Genomic DNA, 19640 nt, shown 5'->3' on the forward strand with positions numbered 1-19640 from the left:
CGAATCTCTCTAGGCTTTCTCCCTTTAACCTGAATGAGCCTCATTTTCTAAGGGACTCTTTTTTAAAAGCTCAGTATCATCACAGTTCTCATTTTTTGACCTCAAAGTGATTCAAGTCCATTATTCTCCACAGAATCAAGCACAAGACAAAGTCTGAAAAGAAGTCGGTCCCTGAATGCTGCATATTAGAACTTTCTCTGCCTTCCTTCCTTCCAGGAGTCATTTATTTCCCTTGAATTGGGGAAAAGGAGGAGCTGTAGGAAGCAAGACCTTTGATTTCATTGATATGGGGAACTCCAGTTAGGGAAACATCCATGATGATACAGATCATCAATTGCTTTATAACACAGGTTTTGGAGGTGGCCTAAGGCATTGAGAGTCAGCAATTTGCCAAGAATCATACAACTAGGATATATCAGGAGCAGTGCTTGAACTCGGGTCTTCCTGACCAGCACTGTATCCCCTGTGCCACTTGACTGTCTCAACAGATAAAATGTTGGACCTGAAGTCAAGAAGACCTCAGTTCCTATCCAGTCTCAGATACTTGTTAGCTGTGTGACCCTGGGCAAGTCACTTAACCTTTTTCAGCCTCGGTTTCCTCCTCTACAAAATGATCATAGCACCCACCTCTCAGGGCTGTTATATGAGGATCAAATTAGATCTTATTTGTAAAGCACTTTGCAAACCCTAAGTAGCTACATAAATGCTAACTGTAACACATAAGTTCTTTTAAATGATCCTCATTTACTTTCCCATTGCTTGTTTGTTTTTTTTCCTGTTCATTTAGAACAACAGTTCTCAAAGTGTGGTTCAGGGACTTATATCCTTTCAGAGGATCTGTAAGGTCAAAACTGTGGTCATAATAATATTAAGATGTTTTAATTTCTAATATGCTAAATAATGATAGATATAACTCACATAAACAAAGTCTCCATAATAATTTTTAAGAGTGTAAAGGAGTCCTGAGGCCAAAAAGCTTGAGAAGCTCTGATTTAGACTCTCCAAACTGATCAGTAACATAGTGGACATTTTTTCCACAGTATGTTGGCACCGAGTGGAAGACACTGTTTTTGTTCTCAGTTCATAGGTGATATGTCAAATTCTCATGCACATAAGGTCTTAAATTTTCATTAGGAAAAGGGAACAGGGAACAAGATTTAATAAGCATGTACCATGTGCCAGGCTTTGTGCTAAGCTCTTCACAAATATTATCTCCTTTGATCTTGACAATTGCCTCTAAAGTGCCTGTCTGAAATGCTAATTTGTCTCCTACTGGTGATGATATAGAATATTGTCTTTAATTTTGACTTCCAATAAAATAATACAGGAGCAAGCAATATATGCAATCAAACCATGCCTGGTCACATTAAGCCATGCCCTTTCAAAGACCTATAGGTCAACATTATGGAACACTGTCAAGGCAAATGACTTAGCCTTCTGTGCAAATGTAGCTGCTATATACCATGATTTCTCCCAAATAATCACTCAGTTATGCTTACCTTATGGTTATCTTATGGTGTGTCCTGCACACCTACTTAGAATTCATCTATCTGGGAACACTTTCTATAACAAGTATATGAGGACCTTATTCTTTGGAAAACTTGTCTTTCCACATGTAGAATATTTGTCCAAAAAGCCATCCACTTCATTAAGACAAACACGGGACTTTAGTCCCCCACCCTCTGTAATGGGATTATAAGCGGACACTTTGAAATCCCTATATTGTTCTTAAGAAACTTAGAGATGTTGTTTCCTTCACTGATACTTTCCCATTTGCCCTAGAAATTGAAATGAATATGAGACTTCAGCTCAGAAACAAAGAGGAAATGTAACCTCATGGAGGTGACACTCTTACTCCTTCTGAAGCTAAAGAGGGCAAAGCTTTGGTCAGATTATGATCTTATCTTAAGGGTGATCAGCTGCAGCAGGACTTCAAACTTTATGACAATTAGATCTGTTGTCACCTTACCTCTTGTAAATATATTAGACATCATGAGCACTGGCCAGCAAGAGCCAGCAGGGCATCATTTTCTAGATGCATAGCCTCACATCATCAGGTCTTGGGAGGTTTTCTTGATATCTGTTTCATATTGCTCACAGATGCCTGTTAGGCTCTTGGTTTGGAAGGGAAGCTTTGAGGCACTCAGTAATATTTAATCAAGTGTCAGGACAGCATCATAAGCAAGCTGTACTGGAAAACCCTTCCTTGAATGCCATAAATCACCAAATGAGGTGATTTCAAAGCATGACCTGAACGAGAATGGTGCTGTTCCAGTAGCTGGGAGCCATGCCCTGATACCTTCTCTGGGCTAAGAATGTCTGTTGTTCATCTTAATGGCCCATCTGTCAAAGTACAAAGCTCCAGTAATGGTGGCAGGAGGCAGAAAGGGCAGTTGGAGCAGTTTCTTTGTTTTGCCTTGGTGTTCCACTTTCCTCATTAGTGGCCAATGATTTCTGCCTTGCATGATGCAAGAGATTTCTTAAACACTTACATTCTAAAAAAGTTTCCTGCAGAGCTGACTTTTTTCCTTGACACTCAAGAATGCAATGTTTATGAGCCCAATGGGTGTGCAAGGCTCAGGGAAACACAGTTTGGGTGTACGGCTCCACAGGTATGTCCCTTTCCTACACTTTGGAGACTTACTAGGATACACACTTCGGGAGGACAGCAGCCACTCCAGTGGTTTGGTGCTGCAAAGCAACAAACATTACACAACAAATCAACAGACACAGAAGGGCATGTGCCTGGATTCTTGCTAAGAGCCGCCATACTATGTATGCACAGTGCTGAGCCTGGAGTCAGGGAGACCTGAGTTCAAATCCAGCCTCAGACACTTACTAGCTGTGAGACTCTGGGCACCTTTTCCCACCTCAGTTTCCTTAACTGTAAAATGAGAATGATAATAGCACCTCCCTTCCAGAGTTGTTGTGAGGATCAAATGAGATCAGAATTGTAATAGTGTCAGGCATATAATAAATGCTATCATAAATATTAGCTACTATTATTTCACATTCATTCTAGACTTGAAAACTAGGATGGACATAACAGCATTGTAAACTTCAGGACCAAAGGTAGCAGAGGCTTGCTGTGCAGACACATCCTTCAGTCATACTGTGGAGGGGGCGACCAAGACAATCCTTTGCCCTTTCCTCTTCCCTTTGCTTCCTTTTTTCTTCTTTCTCTCCTTTTCTTTCCTTTCCATTTCTTTCCATTCTTTCTTTTTGCTGGTTCATTCTTTTGTATTTCCTTTTCTCTTGCACATTTCATTCATTCCTTCCTTATTCCCTCCTTCTTTCCTTTCTTCTTTGTTCTTTCCTTCTTGCTTCTTCCTTCCCTCCTTTAACTCTTTGCCTTCATTGTTCCAGAATACCATTGATGTGCATGAGGTATGACAACGCATGATGCCTAATGCTCCTTGGTCCTGTTGGGAGATGCTGCTGTAGTCATTGTAATTCACCTCCTCCTTTGTCTTTGAGTGGCATACCTTTCCACCTTTTTCCTTCACCAATATTTAGGCTTCCATAAGAGCCACCACAGTAGGTCTTACCCTTCAGGCTATCCCTGTGAAGGTTCCTCACATCTCTTTGTAATTGGCCCCTTTCTTCTCTGTTCCCAGATCTAAAGCCCATGGGATTTACAGTAAGAAAAATGCCTCCTATCTGGGCAGGACAGAAACCTAGAAAGCCCAGCAAACATCCTCTGGTATTGAAACAGGGGGGAAATGAGGCCCCATGGGAACTGGAGCTGAATTTGGGGTGCCCAGGACCTGCCACTTGCTCTTTGTGTGACCTACCCAACCTTACTGAGATGACCTGTAAGGTCCCTGTCCCTGCCAACTCTTAATCAATAGTCACAGTATCTGCAATTATGTGATTCTATGAATACCTGCTTCCCCATCATTTTACAGATGAAGAAACTGAGACTAGAGAGGAATTTTGTAGTGTATTGGAAGGAGCACTGAATTGGGAGTCAGAAGACTTGGGTTCAAATGTCAGCTTTGCTGTTCAGTGTCTGCATTGCGTTAGTGAAGTCATTTCCATTCTCTGAGTCTGTCCCTTCATCTGTCAGGTGAGGGTTGGACTTCTTGCTCTGCAAGGCCCCATCCATCTCCAAAAACTGTGATCCTAAAGGAAGCTGGGGATCAGGGGACCCCTGACTCAGGGATTGGAATTCTGGGAGACTCTGACCCCCAGGCCAGGGTTGTTTCTGTTCACTGAAGCCACCTCCACTGATTATGGGCAACAATGTCTGTTTCCCATGCATGCTCGCCTGTTCACCTCTCATTGTTGATTGTGAAGTAGCTGGTGTGCTCCCCTTCCGTCTCTGACACTTACTAGATGTGGAGCAACTCATGTAATGTCTCTGAGCTTCAGTTTCCTCATCTGTAAAATGGAGATTGTAATACCTACAGTGCCTGCCTCATGATTCTTGTGGGGCTCAAATGAGATAATGCAGGTCAATGGTTTTGCAAACTTGAAAGCATTTTAAAGATACCAGCTGGTATTACTCTGTGGGCTTTGAAGGACCATCATCGTTAGTTGCTTTGATAGATGATGACATACAGGTTTCCCTTGAATTCTGGAAAAATCTTTGCCCTAGAAATTGGACCTCCGATTGTCAGACAAGTGATGGAGTGCAGCCCTGGTCAGCTCTGTTTGCTGGACTAAGACATAGGAATCCCTGTTCCTTTGAGCTCTTCTCTCCTTCAAATCTGCATACATACACTCACAAACACACACATGCACACACACACATATACATATACACATATATACAGACACACATATACACACATACATATATACATGTACACATACACATACATACATATATACATATATACACGCATACATATATGCATACACATGCATGTGTATATACATGCGCATACATATACATACACATATATGCACACACATACATATATACACATATATACACACATATACATATGCACATATATACATACACACATACATACACACACACACACACACATGCAAACGTGAGTGCTAGTGAAGAACTCCCCCTCCCCCATAGGTGAGCCTTTTCTTCTAGATCTACATACCATGGAGAGCTCTTTTCTAAGTTCTTCTGAAGGGCCACTCAAAGAATAGCTGGGGTGCAGATTTGCCAAACCTTTCTACTGTTTAAATGCCAGCCATCATCTCCCCCCATTTTTTAGATTTATGTGAACTGACAAGAGTACCAGAGAATGACAACATCCTGTACTTGGTGCTTCCCATCAGATCATGGGGGGCCTTCTCTGCATGTGCATGTTTTAATGTACAAATTATAAGAGCTCACTATTGTCCTTGGGAAACTGAATCATAAATGGTAACAACAAGAGAAAAGTCAGGAACAAGAAGCAGAGGAGGAGATATAGGTCAGATGAAATTTGAAAGAAGGGCAGGCTTTGAACTTGGATTTCCTGGATCATGGGCTTCCTTTTTTACTGATTAAACCTCCATTTATTACCCTGGTATTTGTTCGGATTTACCAATATTTAAGACTCTTCAGTACTATATAAAATAAAAAAAATATATCAACCCAGGTGCAGCTTTTGCACAGTTGGGTGGATTGGTGAACTGGTCTGTGATAGAAATCTCAAGCAATATTGATAAAGTTTCCTTTTTCACTAAAAGCATTTGTAGGGAGAAGGGGCGATACCCAGTTATTTGCACATAGGGGATAATGGGCTGGTCCAGTCAGGGATATTTGAAATGTCATGTTCTATAACTCTGCAAACTCCATTAGAAAGGAGAATGGATTTAGAAACATCATTCCCTGGGTCCAACATCAACTGGAGTTGATTCTCATTTGAAACTAATTGCCCATTCAGTACAGGAAGGATAGGGCATCGATTTGTGCAAAGTGGGAAAGGACCTGATGTAATAGCTTCCTCAGCCAGCTGTTAATAATGTTCCCCTCCACCAGATGTGTGCTCTCTTCTCCCAATGCACAGGAAGTGAACACTGACATGAATGGATACAATCAATGGTCCTAAAGTCAAGAGAGTAGAATGCTCCTATTTAAAGGATCTGTTGCCGCTGCTGTATCATTTTTGTCAGAGCACTTGGGATGTGTCAAGATTATCCCAACTACCAAGCACAAACATGGAGAGCCAAGGCAATAGCTCACATTCTGGTCATATTTCCTGGTCACAAAACTCTTGTGTTATCTCCCTTGATTCACATGACCGCTATGAGTTGGAAGGGGAGTGGTAGCATCTCCACTTCATGAATGTGGAGAATGAGGATCACAGAATCTAATGCGCTTCTGCTGAAAGTCATGTAGCTGATGAATAATGGAGCCAGGACCCAGGTCCAGCCAGATCTTCCACCTTCAAGGCCAGTGGTGTATCTACTATATTGTGTTTCTTCACTTGAAGGGAAAACAAAAGACCTTGCAAAGAGAGTCAGCTGCCATCATCCCTAGAGCTCTGTTTCCTCATCTGTAAAATCAGAAGGTTGGACTAGATCACCTCTGAATTCCTTTCCAGCTCTAAATCTATGATGCTAAGACTTAGGGGTGATAGGGCAATCATCTTCAGGAATCTAGAGGACCCCCACATGAAACACAGATTACACCAGTTCTGCTTAGCATTCCAGGATAGTACCATGAGCAATGAATAAATTAGACTTGTGTTATAGAAAAAATTTCCTAACAGTGAGAGTTTTCTGGGATGGAATGGGGAGGTCCACAGGGCTCCACAGGGAGCTGGTGAGTTTCTCATTCTCATTGCCTTCAAGGGAAAGCTGGATGCCCACTTCTCAGGGACATTCTTGGTAAATAGATTTTGTTCCAGTCCAGACTGGTCCATGTGGCTGCTGACATCCTTCCAATTGGGAGGCTGTGGCTGCTGCATGGCTAGCCACTCATTTATTTGATAAAGATCTTAGAGTTCTGGTGGGCCTATAAGCCCAGCAGGAGTCTAAAATGCAAAACTGCAGCTGAAAATGCTGCTGTGATCTGGACCACATGAAGGGATATCTAGTGGCCAGGCTCAAAAGAATAAAAGGAATAGTCCTGCCATACACTGCCCTGGGCAGACAATCTCAGGAATATTTTGTTCCTTCCTAGGCACCAAATTTTACAGATGAGGAAACTGATGCAAACAAGGGTTAAGTGACTTGCTCAAGTCACACAGCTAGTAAGTATATGAGGCCAGATTTTAACTCCACTGTGCCACCTGGCTGCCCTGTCCTCAAGGACCTTCCATTCTAATAGGGAGGGGGGTGGTATGTGATATGGACCCAAGTCAATAAAAATAAACTATATACAAAGCAATTTTAAAAGTGAGAGAAGGCTAGTAGGGATGGAAGAGGTGATCAGGAAAGGTCTCATGGAGGGGGTGACAAGGAAGCTGTAGGGATTCTGTGCCTGGGTAGGATGCCACGGATGGAGAAGAGCTAGCAGGCTGGCCAGCCTCTTCATTTCCCTCTGCTGCACTCCTTACAACTCCACCATGCTCTCAGTAATCTCAGCATCAGGAAATTCATCAACCTACCTTTAGGAGCCTCAGTTTTCCCACCTGTAAAATGGGGATAACAATAAAAACTGCATCTGCCTCCCAGGGTTGTTGTGAGGATCAAATGAAATAATCTTTGTAAAGTGCTTAGCACAGTGCCTGGCACATAGTAGGAGCAATATCAGTGTGAGCTATTATTATTTTTTGTCCTTGTATCCTTGTATCCAGTGCCTAGCACAGAACCTGGCATGTATTAAGTGTGGAATAAATGCTTGTTGAGTTGAGCTGGATAAGCTGGGCCTGTGATCCTCATTCTATTTTTGGGGGGAGTTAGGCAATGGGGTTAAGTGACTTGCCCAAGGTCACACAACTGTTATGTGTTATGTGTCTGAGGCCAGATTTGAACTCAGGTCCTCCTGAATCCGGGGCTGGTGCTCTATCCATTGCGCCACCTAGCTGCCCTTGTGATCCTCATTCTAATATGTGCCTCATCATTCCAGGCGGCACTCCATGTCCGAACCACAGTGCCCTCCAGGAGACACGCAGCTGCAACGAGCATCCATGCACCGTTTACCACTGGCAAACAGGCCCTTGGGGCCCATGCATTGAGGACAGCTCTGTCTCCTCCTTCAACACTTCTGCAGCTTGGAATGGGGAGGCCACATGCTCTGTGGGCATGCAGACAAGGAAAGTCATCTGCGTACGAGTCAACGTGGGCCAAGTAGGACCTAAAAAGTAAGGATTCCTGCCTGGAATCCAGCAGGAAACGGCCCAGGTAGCAGCAGAGACACTGCTGAGGTTATCCTCTCTGGGCAAGATGGGTGGGTCAGTGCCAGCCAGGTCTGCTTCCTGCCAGGGGGCAGCTGGTCTGAGTGATGATGATGGATGAGGCACCAGTAGCTCTGGATTTCTGGAGCCAGATTCCCAAATTACAGAAGAGAAACTCCCCTTCCAGCCCCTACCCCCCACCTTTAGAGAAGTGCATCCATCTTCTGAAAGGCTGCTCTGAAGCACAAGACAGACTTTAGTCATGCCTCCTTCATGATGATCACAACGTGCTGCTGGGGTTAGGCAGCCACGTGGGCTAGAAGGGAGGTTGCAGCTTTCTGAAATGTCCTTCAGTCCTCCTTGCAAGGAAGCAATATCCAGGATGCTGAGTCCAAGCTTATTACCTCTCCCCAGGGTTAAATGAGTAAACCATCTCTCAGAGATGAGAGAGGCAGACAGACAGAAACAGACAGAGAGACACAGACAGAGACAGAGACATAGAGAGGAGAGAAGAGACAGACAGACAGACATACAGAGACACAGACAGACAGAGTGAGAGAAGAGAGAGCTAGAGAGTGAGAGAAAGACAGAGACAGAGAGAACTCATTGAGGGAGAGGGTGACCCAGGCGTTTGCTGGCAAATGCTTAACAACCAAAAAAAGTTAGTTCACCCTTTTCAATTTAATCTGCATCATTAACATTTCCTGCCTCACTTTCTCCAGTCTAGACGATGGACAAATCATAAATCAAGCCCTGACTTGTAGGTTTCTGATTTCCAAGATGTAAATGCTCAGCTTCACACTCAAAACTAACAAGAGCCATCTCCAGCAAGGTCCTGGACAAGTCAAAGTGTGTGTGGGTTTGGGGGTGACTCTAAATCCCTCCCATGACAAAGTGAGCTCATTTGCAGGAGGCTAGACCTGGACATACTCGGGCTAAACCAGGGAGGGAGGGGGCCCGTTGTCAGGCACTCCTTTTTACTTTCTGCCAATTAGATACAAAACCTGATAAAGCTCAGTGAAACTAATCAGTCTCTAAAGGAAATGTCTAAAAATGCCCTGTAGGAGATAAACCCTATTCTGGCTGAATCTCCACCTGCCATTCTGTTCTTAAATTTGAGATCTAAATCTTTATAAATCAAATTCCACTGAGATATTTGAGTCACAGCAAATATATCATGGCAAACTGTGTAGTTCTGGGGCTGGCTTTGATATCTTTTAGTTGCCAGTAATGTCAAATTCATTCTCCTTGTGGCACAAAAGTCATTTCCTGCTCATAAACTTGGGCTTTCTTGGAATTGCAACAAAAAGGAATTGACTTCGTAGGGAGCCTGGGAGTTCCGGAGGGAAAGGGGCCAAAGACAAGGATGCTTCTGCACTTCCTCTTAAGCCATAGAGAGGGTCCTCAATCTCGTGCCGGAAGGGGCCTCAGCTTCCATCTAGGGATAACTCTTGATACTGCAGAGGAGGAAACTGAGGACCTAAGAGGTCTCGAGTAATAGCTAATAACAATAAATGATAATCATAATAATACTAACTGTCACAGCTGTTGAAAAGACTCAGGACCTGGGAAGGAAGGGCTCCTGGGGGAAAGTATTTCCCTCAGTCCTAGCAAGAGGCTCGGTGGGGACTTGTGTCCACGCCAGATGAGGAAGGATGTCAAGACCATGTGATCTCCAGTGGGGTGGGCTCAGGTAGAAAGCTGCTTATGTGCTTATCAGGTGACCAGTCATGTGAAAGCCTGACATAAATACAGACAATGATGAAAGAGGTAAAGCTGAAATCATAATGAGTCCACATTTATGTAGTGTCTAGTGGTCCGTAAAGACCACTCTCCTTTGCAGACCTGTTTGTATAGTAGATTTGTTGTTATCATTGTACAAGATCACACCGCTATTGCATGCTAGATTCAGGATCTGAAGCCGGGTCTCTTGGCCCCAAGCCCAACCGTCTCTCCACTAAACCCAGTCCAAAGGACATTCTATGGAACAGCAACAAAATTAGATACAAGAAGACTCTTGGACTAGAGTCTCACTCTCAGATTTTAGCCATCCCAGAGATGAACATGTTCTGTGCCCCACACCGGATTTCTCACCAAGGCACCTTCCCTCCAGGAACCAAGAACTTTGCAGGCCATGTGCTCCCAAGTCCTGTTTTTACCTGCCTCCAGGACTGCTGCAAACATTTCCAGTCCTCCAGACTTTGGCTTAAAGTAGAAGACAAGAAAATCATGCACAGTCTGGATTTGGGAGGAAAGGTGGAGGATTAACCTCCCTCAGGCTATTCAATCAGAATAATGCTCTGGGGGACCCTCACAATAATCCAGTTTCATATTCATTGTAAATACCCTTTGAACCAAACAGTTCACAGTGGTTTACCCTTAGATTTTTTATCCAAGCCCCTGGTTGCCTGTATGGATCTGCTAAACCCAATAGATGTTCTTTGCCCTTCGAATTCTGGAGAAAAGGTTGCTTCCATTTGGAAGCAAACACAAAGACTTCAAAAAACAGGGATATTGCCTTCTGAAATGTCATGTGACATGCCCAGAATAATTTTGTACAATCCAGGCACTTGACACAAATGTGTAAGCAGAAACCTTGTTTTAACTCCACTTAACAAAGCAGCTCACTGCTGGGTGGACAGATCAATGGTATCGGGCTCGTCTGCCCTCCTGATAACAGAATTCATGCCTCTCCTCTCTCTTCTGGCTAATTTGACCTTGAATAAGATGGGGGAAGGGGCAGGGGATCAATTCCTGGATTTAAGTTGAAGCTACTAAATACAAAGAGCATAAAAGAGAAAAAAGGGGCATGTTGATGAAAACGTTCCCCTCTCTGGAGGAGCCCAGAGCTGGCTTAATTACCATTTCCAGGACCCAGGATCCCAAGAGGTGTGTCCTCAGGTCACTGTGGGGTTAGGGGTGTTGTCTCCACAAGGGGACGGCTCTGGGCACTCACTGATTCATTCAGTCCAACAGGGATTCATGAAGCCACCTGCCCTGGACACTGAGCAGGGCAATGGTATTCAAGGGCAGAAAAGCAGCAGACCCTATATTCAGGGAATACGTATTCTGCTGGGAGGAGCAGCATGTACCCAGGTAGGGAAATACAAAGTCATCTCAAGGAAGGATGAAGCACTGGGAAGGTCAGAAAAGGTCTCTTAAGGAGGGAGTCATTGAGCAGATGGCAGGAAGTAGAGACGAGGAAGGAGCCCATCCAATATTGAAGGGTCTGTGCAAAAGCACAGGGGCAGCTGCATAGAGCGCCAGGGCTGGAGTCAGGAAGCTTCATCTTCCTGGGTTCAAATCTGGCCTCAGACACTTACCAGCTGTGTGACTCTGGGCAAGTCACTTCACCCTGTTTGCCTCGGTTTCCTCATCTGTAAAAAGAGCTGGAGAAGGAAATGGCAAACCCCTCCAGTGTCTCTGCCAAGAAAACCCCAGACGGGGTCAGTAAGAATGAGACATGACTGAAGTAACTGAATAACAACAAAGACACAGATGGGAGGTGTAATGTCCTGTTGAGGGAACAGCAAATCCGTCCATTTGGCCAGAGCGTGGGGGGTGTAACATGAGTTCTAAAGACTGAAAAGAAAGACTGGAGCCAGATCGTGAACGGGCTTTAAAAGCCTCATGGACGAATGGGTGTTTTACCCTAGAGACAACAGGAAGTTGCTGAAGAAGCTTGTTGGACAGGGGAATGGCATGGCCAGACCAATGCTTTAGGAACGCTTCATGAGAACTACATTTATGGAGTTTCTATTTTAGAAAAAAAAATTGCAAATCTGTGTCCCTGTAGATTCCTAAGAACTTTTATCAAGGTTAAAGCTTACAGAAAACATGACTCCCCAGGGCTTTTCTGGTCTATATATCATTAAAAGCACCCCAGAAAGAATGGGGTCTGAGAATAAGCCCTACTTAAATGCAGTATAATTCTCTATTTTCAATGGAATAAGTGGACCCCTCGTGTTTCCTGTTTCTAAGCCTAATCTCAGCAGCCAAATGGGCCTCCTTAGAGATTTATGGTCTCAGTGCTAATAGAAAAGATTAACTTCCATGATCCTTATCTGATTCCATTTTGTACTTGTGCCCTTGAATAGGCATAGCAATTAGAATAAATTCAAGCTTATCCTTGAGTTACGACGGGAGCTTAAAAACATCTCAAGACCCATAAAATGGTCACATTGGTTCCAAAAGTTTCCATCTCATCCTCTGGCATATAAGAAACACACATGACCTTCTTTAAGGGGGCTTGAAAGTTTGGAATTGTGGATAATTGTTAGTTTCATGAAGTGTTTCACCGCCTTACTCCATTTCTCTAGACGTTTGCTGGCCTGTGCTAAGTGATTTAAGGGAAGATCAACTCCATTCTAGAAGGCCACCTGTTTAGGGGAAATCTGAGAGTCTCATACACAGTAAATGGTGGAGCAGCTTCCCCATCATACAGCTGGTTCACTAGCTCTTACCAGGCAAGATTAGAACCCAGAACTCTTTAGATTTCTCCACCCATCCTCTTTCCACCACAGCAAGCCTCCACTTCCTCTCGTGCCAGGGCTCTGATTCCTATGTGTATATGCCAAGTGGACACCATGTTGTTGCCTCCAAAATCAGACACTCAAAGCCTCAATGGTCATAAATGTGATCACAGTATCAGAGGTGGGAAAGAAGTGGATTGGTCTGGCTGTTCGATGGTTATGTGCAATCAAATAAAAACTATGGCATCAGCATGATGGCAGTGCGGTATAGAAGGAAGCCACCATGGAGTAATGGAAAGAGGGGAAAGGATTTGGGGTCAGGGGACCTAGGTTGAATCTTGCACTTACTACTTCCTGCCCATGTGACCTCAGCCAAGGCACTCCCTTCTCCCTTTGGAGCCTGATCTTCCTCATCTATAACATGAGTGCTTTGGACTATTGAGCCTACAAGGTTCCTACCAGCTCGAGAGCCTGTGATCCCATCCATGTTGGCAATCTAGACTGGGGCCTTTTCAGAAGCTCTCATTTCATTGTATGATTCTCATGGGAGGGAGGGGTGTTCTTGATCTGAGTAGGTTTAAAAGCTAGAACCCCAATGTTCTTAAAAGATCAAAGGAAGCAGCATATGTAGAGCCCTTTACAAATTCTAAAGATCTAGAAAGGCAAGATGCTGATACAATCCCTAAGTAACTGTTGGCCAGATATTATCATTATTAGTATCACTATTACTGTGATTATCTAAGCTCTGACCTTTGTCTTTCTATCCCTAGATGTCCTGAGAACCTTCGACCTGAAACGGTGAGGCCGTGTCTGCTTCCTTGTAGAAGGGACTGCATCGTAACCCCGTATAGTGACTGGACGCCGTGCCCCTCCACCTGCAAAGAAGGTATCAGTGGGAATGGGCTGATGGAGAAAGGACTCTGGGTTGGATTCAAGGGCTTTCCCCTCCCCACAGCAGACTCTAGAAGAGTTCAGGCTATAGGAGGGTAAGAATGCAAAAGGATGTCTCCTAGAGAAGGACAAAGGTCTGGACTTCTAAAACAAGAGCCCAGATACACAACGCCATGTGGTGACTTGTTTCTGTGTTTGTTTTAGGGGTGCGAATCAAAATGGAGATGTCACAGATATAATTATGGTAGATTTGTTGATCAGTGAGAGATGACTCAAAGGGGCAAATGTAGTCTTCCATATCTGTCCCTGGCAGCAATGCTGAGGACCCAGGGAGGAGGAGGAAAGCTTGTTCTCCTGGGTGGTGTGTCAGATGGAGGGTGGACTTTGAGTCAGTAAGACAGGTTCAAATTTTGCCTTGCTAACTTACTAACTCTGTGACCTTTGGCAAGTCACTTATTCTCCCCTCAGTCTTGGTTTCTTCATCTATAAAATGGGTATAATAACATCTATCTCACAGATTGTTGAGGATAAAGTGAGACATTATATTACCAGGCTTTAGAAACATCAAAATGGCAGCCATTATTCCTCAACTTCCAACCAGCCTTAAAGAAAGATATGGTGCTGTGTGACCCTGGGCAAGTCACTTAACCCCAATTGCCTCACACACACACACACACAAAAAGATGTGGTGCTAGGGAGAACTGGACAAGAGGCTGGGAATTTTGTTGTATTTGTCATTGTCCTTCTACACAAAAAGAAAACTACTCCCATTACCAGTGCAGTAGCCTATCCAATGTCCTCACCTTGTTTAATGTCTCTGCCATGTTTGGCACTCAGGACACACACAAACACACACACACACACACACACACACACATCCTTTGCACTTTCTCCCCTTTGCTTCCTGTGACATGCACATTCAGAGTTCTACCTCTCTGGCTGTACCTCTGTCTCTTTTTTCTGCCTCCTCTTCATCTTCCTCTCCCTGAGATGTGGGTATCCCCCCAATGTTGCCATGGCTGTCTTCTCTTCTTTCCCCCAACCTTTCTTGGTGCTGCCATCTATTCCCAGGACTTCAGTCATCCTGGGTATGCAGGAGGTTTCCAAATCACGTCACCGACTCCTAGCCCAAACAGCTGGTCAGAGCTGCAGGCCCATGTTTCCAGCTGCATAGAGGAGAGTAGAACCAGCCCAGTTACTGAAAGGCCACTGTCCTTGAGAAGCCAAAACTTTGGGGCACAGCATCACGGAACAGTTCCTTCCAGAGGAGTATGGCTCTATGAAGATGGCCAATGAGAAAACAGCTGGACGGGGGAATGGGCACTGCCTTTGGATGCAAAGGAACTGGTTCTAATGCCTATGTGACCCTGGGCAAAGCTGTTCTTCCAGGCCCCTTCCTCTCTAATTTTCTCTGAACCTTCAGTGACTTGACTGATGCCACAGAAAGAGCTGAATGAGCTATCCTTTGTGGTCGTAGACCTCAGTTTCCTCCTTTGTAAAATCAAAGAGCTGGGCTGGATTATTTCTGAGGTCCTGTCCCCCCTCCAGCATGATCCTTTGAGGGATTGGGAGAGAAGGCAGGGTTGGCTTCAATCCCTCTGTTAGCCCCTTCCCCAAAAGTATCTGTTTGCTGTCAAAGGTGACACTCCTCATTCCCCAGGAACCAGGCTCATTTCAGGACTCACCAACCTAGAGCTAGAGTTCCCAGTCACAGCAACAGAATAATCTTTGCAGTTAGCATCAAACGTATCCAAAGGCTTTCATACTTAGTAGGAAATCTGTAATATGATGTACGTTGGTTATTTGATCCAATGCGGTCTCGTCCAAGAAGTTCTCTTGGGAACTTTTTTTTAACTTTTAAGGACAAATGAAACCTTAAAATAGCAAAACTATGCAATTCATCCCAAAAGTCCTAACATATCTATTCCTGACCCCCATTGTGCTCTTAAAACTATTATAAAGTGTCCATGTCTTGGTGCATTGCACATAAGTAATCATTTCAATAGTCCCACAATTTCCCCAGTGGGTGCCTTCTCTTCCCTGGGGCAAACTGTAGCCCCCTCCCCTCTGAGGAAGATACTTTTTGTGAATTGCTGGGACCAGATGATATTTCACACCATAGAGACAGCTTCTGATTATATCCTAACTCTCTGCCTCAAATGAGGCTGGTCCTCAGACAGCAGACACTGTCCTTCCCTGGACACACACTAAGCCCCTCAACAGCGTTGGGATAGCAGCGGGGCCTCCCAGAGCCCAGATCAGCTCCAGGACACGAGGCGTGAGAGGAAGACATGAAGGACAGTGACACAATGTGAGAGCAAATGCTCAGCCTCTTTTTCACATGTTTCGTCTTGGGCTTTTTTCTCTCTTTAAACCTTCTGAACATTCCTTCCTTCTAGCTGAAGTCGGTAATGAGCTGTGTGCTTATGCCCCTGGTAATTGGTGATTGGTCACTGTCACTTATTCTTACAAAGACTGAGCTTGTTACATGAGGTACAGATGCCTTCAAATGTCATTTGATCCTTGGTGCTTAATAAAGGCCACTGATAGGAAGTCATTTGATATTAATTTCAGTTTAATTGGGGGAGGGAGCAAAAGAAAATTGCACTGCGCACCAGCGCCCAAAGTAGAAGGAACAGATCAAGAATTCTGAAGGACACGCACACCCAAGGACTGAGGACTGGACAGGTGAAGGTGGTGCAGGCCCCAAAGTCCAGGACCCAACTCTTAGCCCCAGCTCCGCCGATCACTTTCTGTGTGACCCTGGACCAGTCACCTTCCTTGTCTGAGCCTCAGTTTGCTCAACTGTGAAATGAGGAATTTGGAATAGAATGACTTCTAAGGTTCCCTCTGGCTATGGAATTCTAGAACCAGGTAAATAATGATGACAGCTTATAGAGCCCTTGAGGTCTCTGGGGCACAATACATATAGTGTTTGTACCTAACAATAAGATGGGGGGGATGAGCCTTTATAGAGCACCTATTGTGGGCCAGGTGCAGGACCAAGGTTTGGTTTGTTTTTGTTTTTAACAAATGTGAACATATCAGATCCTCACAACAGCCCTGAGAGGTTGGTGTTCTTATTATCCCCATTTTACAGATGAGAAAAGTGGGGCAAATAGAGTTTCAATGACTTGCCCAAGATCACACAGCTGGTAAGAGTCTGAGGTTGGATTTGAACTCGGGCCTTTCTGACTCCAGGTCCAATGCTCTTCAAGATGACAAATCTCCTAATGGTACTTCCTAGTCTATGGGAAATGTCCTGGTGATTGGCAGCTCATTCTTTTTAATTTCCTTCTTTGGGCATTTCACCCTTGGTTCTATCCAGTCCTCTCTGAGGAAAGGATCAGGCGGCTTGGTCCAGGACACGGGGACAACCAGAACCTCAGTCCCCTCCTGACACTACCTGGCTGACCGTGGGGACATCCCTTCTTCTCCCCGGGCCTCAGTCTCCTCATTGGCAAAAGAGAAGAGTTGATCCAGGTGATATTTAAGGCCGCTCTCAACTCTGAATCTTTGACCCTGTGACCAGCAAGGGCTGGAGGCTGAGGACCCCGAGAAGGACTCAGGAGCAGCCTGGCCATGAGCCAACGGGCCACTCTTCTGCTTACCTAAGGCAGGAGTCTGCAGACCAGTGAGGGGGTTGACTGGATCTGGGGATGATGGTAGAAACTGTCATTTTCTTGGGAGCAAGACCCAGTCCTGGCCTAGAGAAAGTTTTCTCATTACTGGGTATGGAGTGTGAATAATTTATATTCCTGGGAAATTACTTTGAGGGCAACCCACAATTAAAAATGCTAACTGAAATTTGGTGTCCTAGGAGAGATAATAGTAGCAGAAAATTAATGTGGGGACAGGTTGTTTCTTTCTAATTAGATTTTGCAGGTAATTCCAAATTTGTTAAGTGCTGTCTGGAGTTGCGGACCTATTAAAATGAGGAGCAGGCCTCCTTCCCTTTCAGCCGCTGAGAGAAGAGCCATTACATAGGACCTCATCAGAGAATGGAAGAAAGCAGGTTCTGGTGGGAGCGGCCCCTGTCCCTTGGGAGGGGCTCTCAGCCTCCCGAGATGGGCCTTGGGAAACCCGCAGTAGTAAAGCCATACACTGGACAGGGAGGGTTTTGAAGAGCAGGCTGTGAGCCCAGGGATAGTGCCCAAAAATTTGGATAGATAGAAATTTTTTTTCCAGATAGAAATCCTTCATACACCTCAATTGTCCCTACGTGGCATCAGAGGAGAAAGCTGCCGCCCTGATGCACATCCCTCCATCCGGGGTTAAGCTTAGATTAGCTGCCCATCTTCTCTAAAGGGCTGGGAGGGATGTTTGTGGGGGTGTCTGCTCTGTCCCTCCAAACCCCTGCCGCCAAGCAGAGCTTTATTAGAGAGAGGAGAGGAGATGTTTATGAGCACTAGTAACAGTGTGGACCTGGAGAGACATTTCTCACTCACTGGGTACAAACCAACCAAATGATTTCTATAAATCAAGGCTATCATTCTAAAGAGAACCATCTGAAAAATATAGAAAGAACCCAGGAAGACCTGGGTCCAAGGCCAGCCAGCCTCCATCTCAGACAGAGGCAGCTGAGCCTGCCTCCACCTCAGTAAGATCCAGGTTCAGGTTCTGCCTCGGGCACCTACGGACTGTGGGTCCTAGGCACGCGTCAGGCTCTCAGGAGCCCAGCTACACCCCTAGACTTGGAGCAGCAGAGCAGATGCAGCCAATGTGCTTGGGGGTGTTCACTCCCTAGGAGCCCCCCCATGCCATGGAATCAGTGGTTTGCTTCAGCACTGGCTTCCCTCCTCCCCCCACAAAAAAAAAAACAAAAACAAAAAGACACAAGACACAAAAACATCCTTGTAAGGAGGATAGAATTGGACTGTCTCCTGTCTCCTGTGTCCTGCCAGGTGGGCCTTCCAGCCTGAGCAGCAGAAAGAGAGGAGAGGGGAGTCATGCCCACAGCCAGAGCAGGGCTATGAGGGTGCACAGGGAGGGGGGAGACGGAGAAAGAAACAGAGACAGAGAGAGACAGAGAGAGAGACAGACAGACACACAGAGAAAGAGACAGACACAGAGAGACAGAGAGAGAAAGACAGAAAGAGGAGAGAGAGAAAAAGAGAGAGAGCGAGCTCAGAAAACACGAGGCCACTTGTCACCTCAGGCCTGACCATGCCCTGGGTCAGGTTCCTGGCATAATCTATAACAATAATAACATTTACTTAGCAGATTAAGGTTTGCAAAGTATTTTACATGAATAATCTCACGTGGCCTCTGGATGGTGGGTGCTGTTATTATCCCCACTTTACAGATGACGACACTGATGCAGAGAGAGTTAAGTAACTTCCCCGGGGTCAAACATCTAGCAAACCGTGAGGCAGGATTTGTGTCAGCTCTCCCTCACTCTGTGAGTCTCTCCACCGACCCCCTACATTCTTCCCCATGGAATCTTTGCTCTCTCGCTGCAGAGAATTGGAGTACCGCAAGCGGTACAGCTATGGCTGATCTGATAGCAAGTCCCCTCCAAGGGACAAGTCACTGCCTCATGCAGGTGGCCAGCCTCAGACAGTGGACAGCGGGAAGTTCTCTCCTTGACCTTGACCAGCTGTGAGCTGCTTCCCTGCGGTCACTCTGTGTGGCTGGTGCTGAGGGAAGGAGGGACACGTTGTGTTCCTCATTCCAAGTATCACATTTAGGGAGAGAGAAAGAGCCAAGACATAAATAGATGAGATAACTAGAGGACAGCTCTAGGATAAGGGTGGGATGGCAGGAATGGCGCTCCATCTGAGGTCAGAGGTCAGCACCGTCCTTGACTAGCCAAGTGACCCTAGGCAAGTCACTGCTCCTCCTGGGACGCAGTCTGGCGAAAAGAAATATAGCAGATTTTCTGTAAGATCCCCCCCAGCTCTCAATCCTAGGAGGTCCTAAACTAATCCAAAATTCATTCTTCTCTTCCTCCAACAAGCATTAAGGGAATCGTGAATTCAAAGTCAGGAATGGGTCAGTCAAAGATGTCTAGACTCCTCCTCCGCAAGGGGCCTCT

The 19640-nt window shown here is 45.2% G+C and overlaps 1 protein-coding gene across 1 annotated transcript in view; it reads left to right on the top strand.

Annotated features, from left to right (window-relative positions):
• THSD7A (thrombospondin type 1 domain containing 7A) overlaps positions 1–19640 on the top strand; it is a 331233-nt gene that overhangs the window by 243322 nt on the left and 68271 nt on the right. Inside the window, exons 9-10 of the mRNA XM_027872006.1 lie at positions 7973–8207; positions 13483–13598. Of these exons, the coding sequence (XP_027727807.1) occupies positions 7973–8207; positions 13483–13598 (351 nt within the window). The remainder of the gene's footprint in view (positions 1–7972; positions 8208–13482; positions 13599–19640) is intronic.

Source organism: Vombatus ursinus, unplaced genomic scaffold (assembly GCF_900497805.2).
Source record: "Vombatus ursinus unplaced genomic scaffold, bare-nosed wombat genome assembly UNPS02014799.1, whole genome shotgun sequence".
NCBI classification, from domain to species: Eukaryota; Metazoa; Chordata; class Mammalia; order Diprotodontia; family Vombatidae; genus Vombatus; species Vombatus ursinus.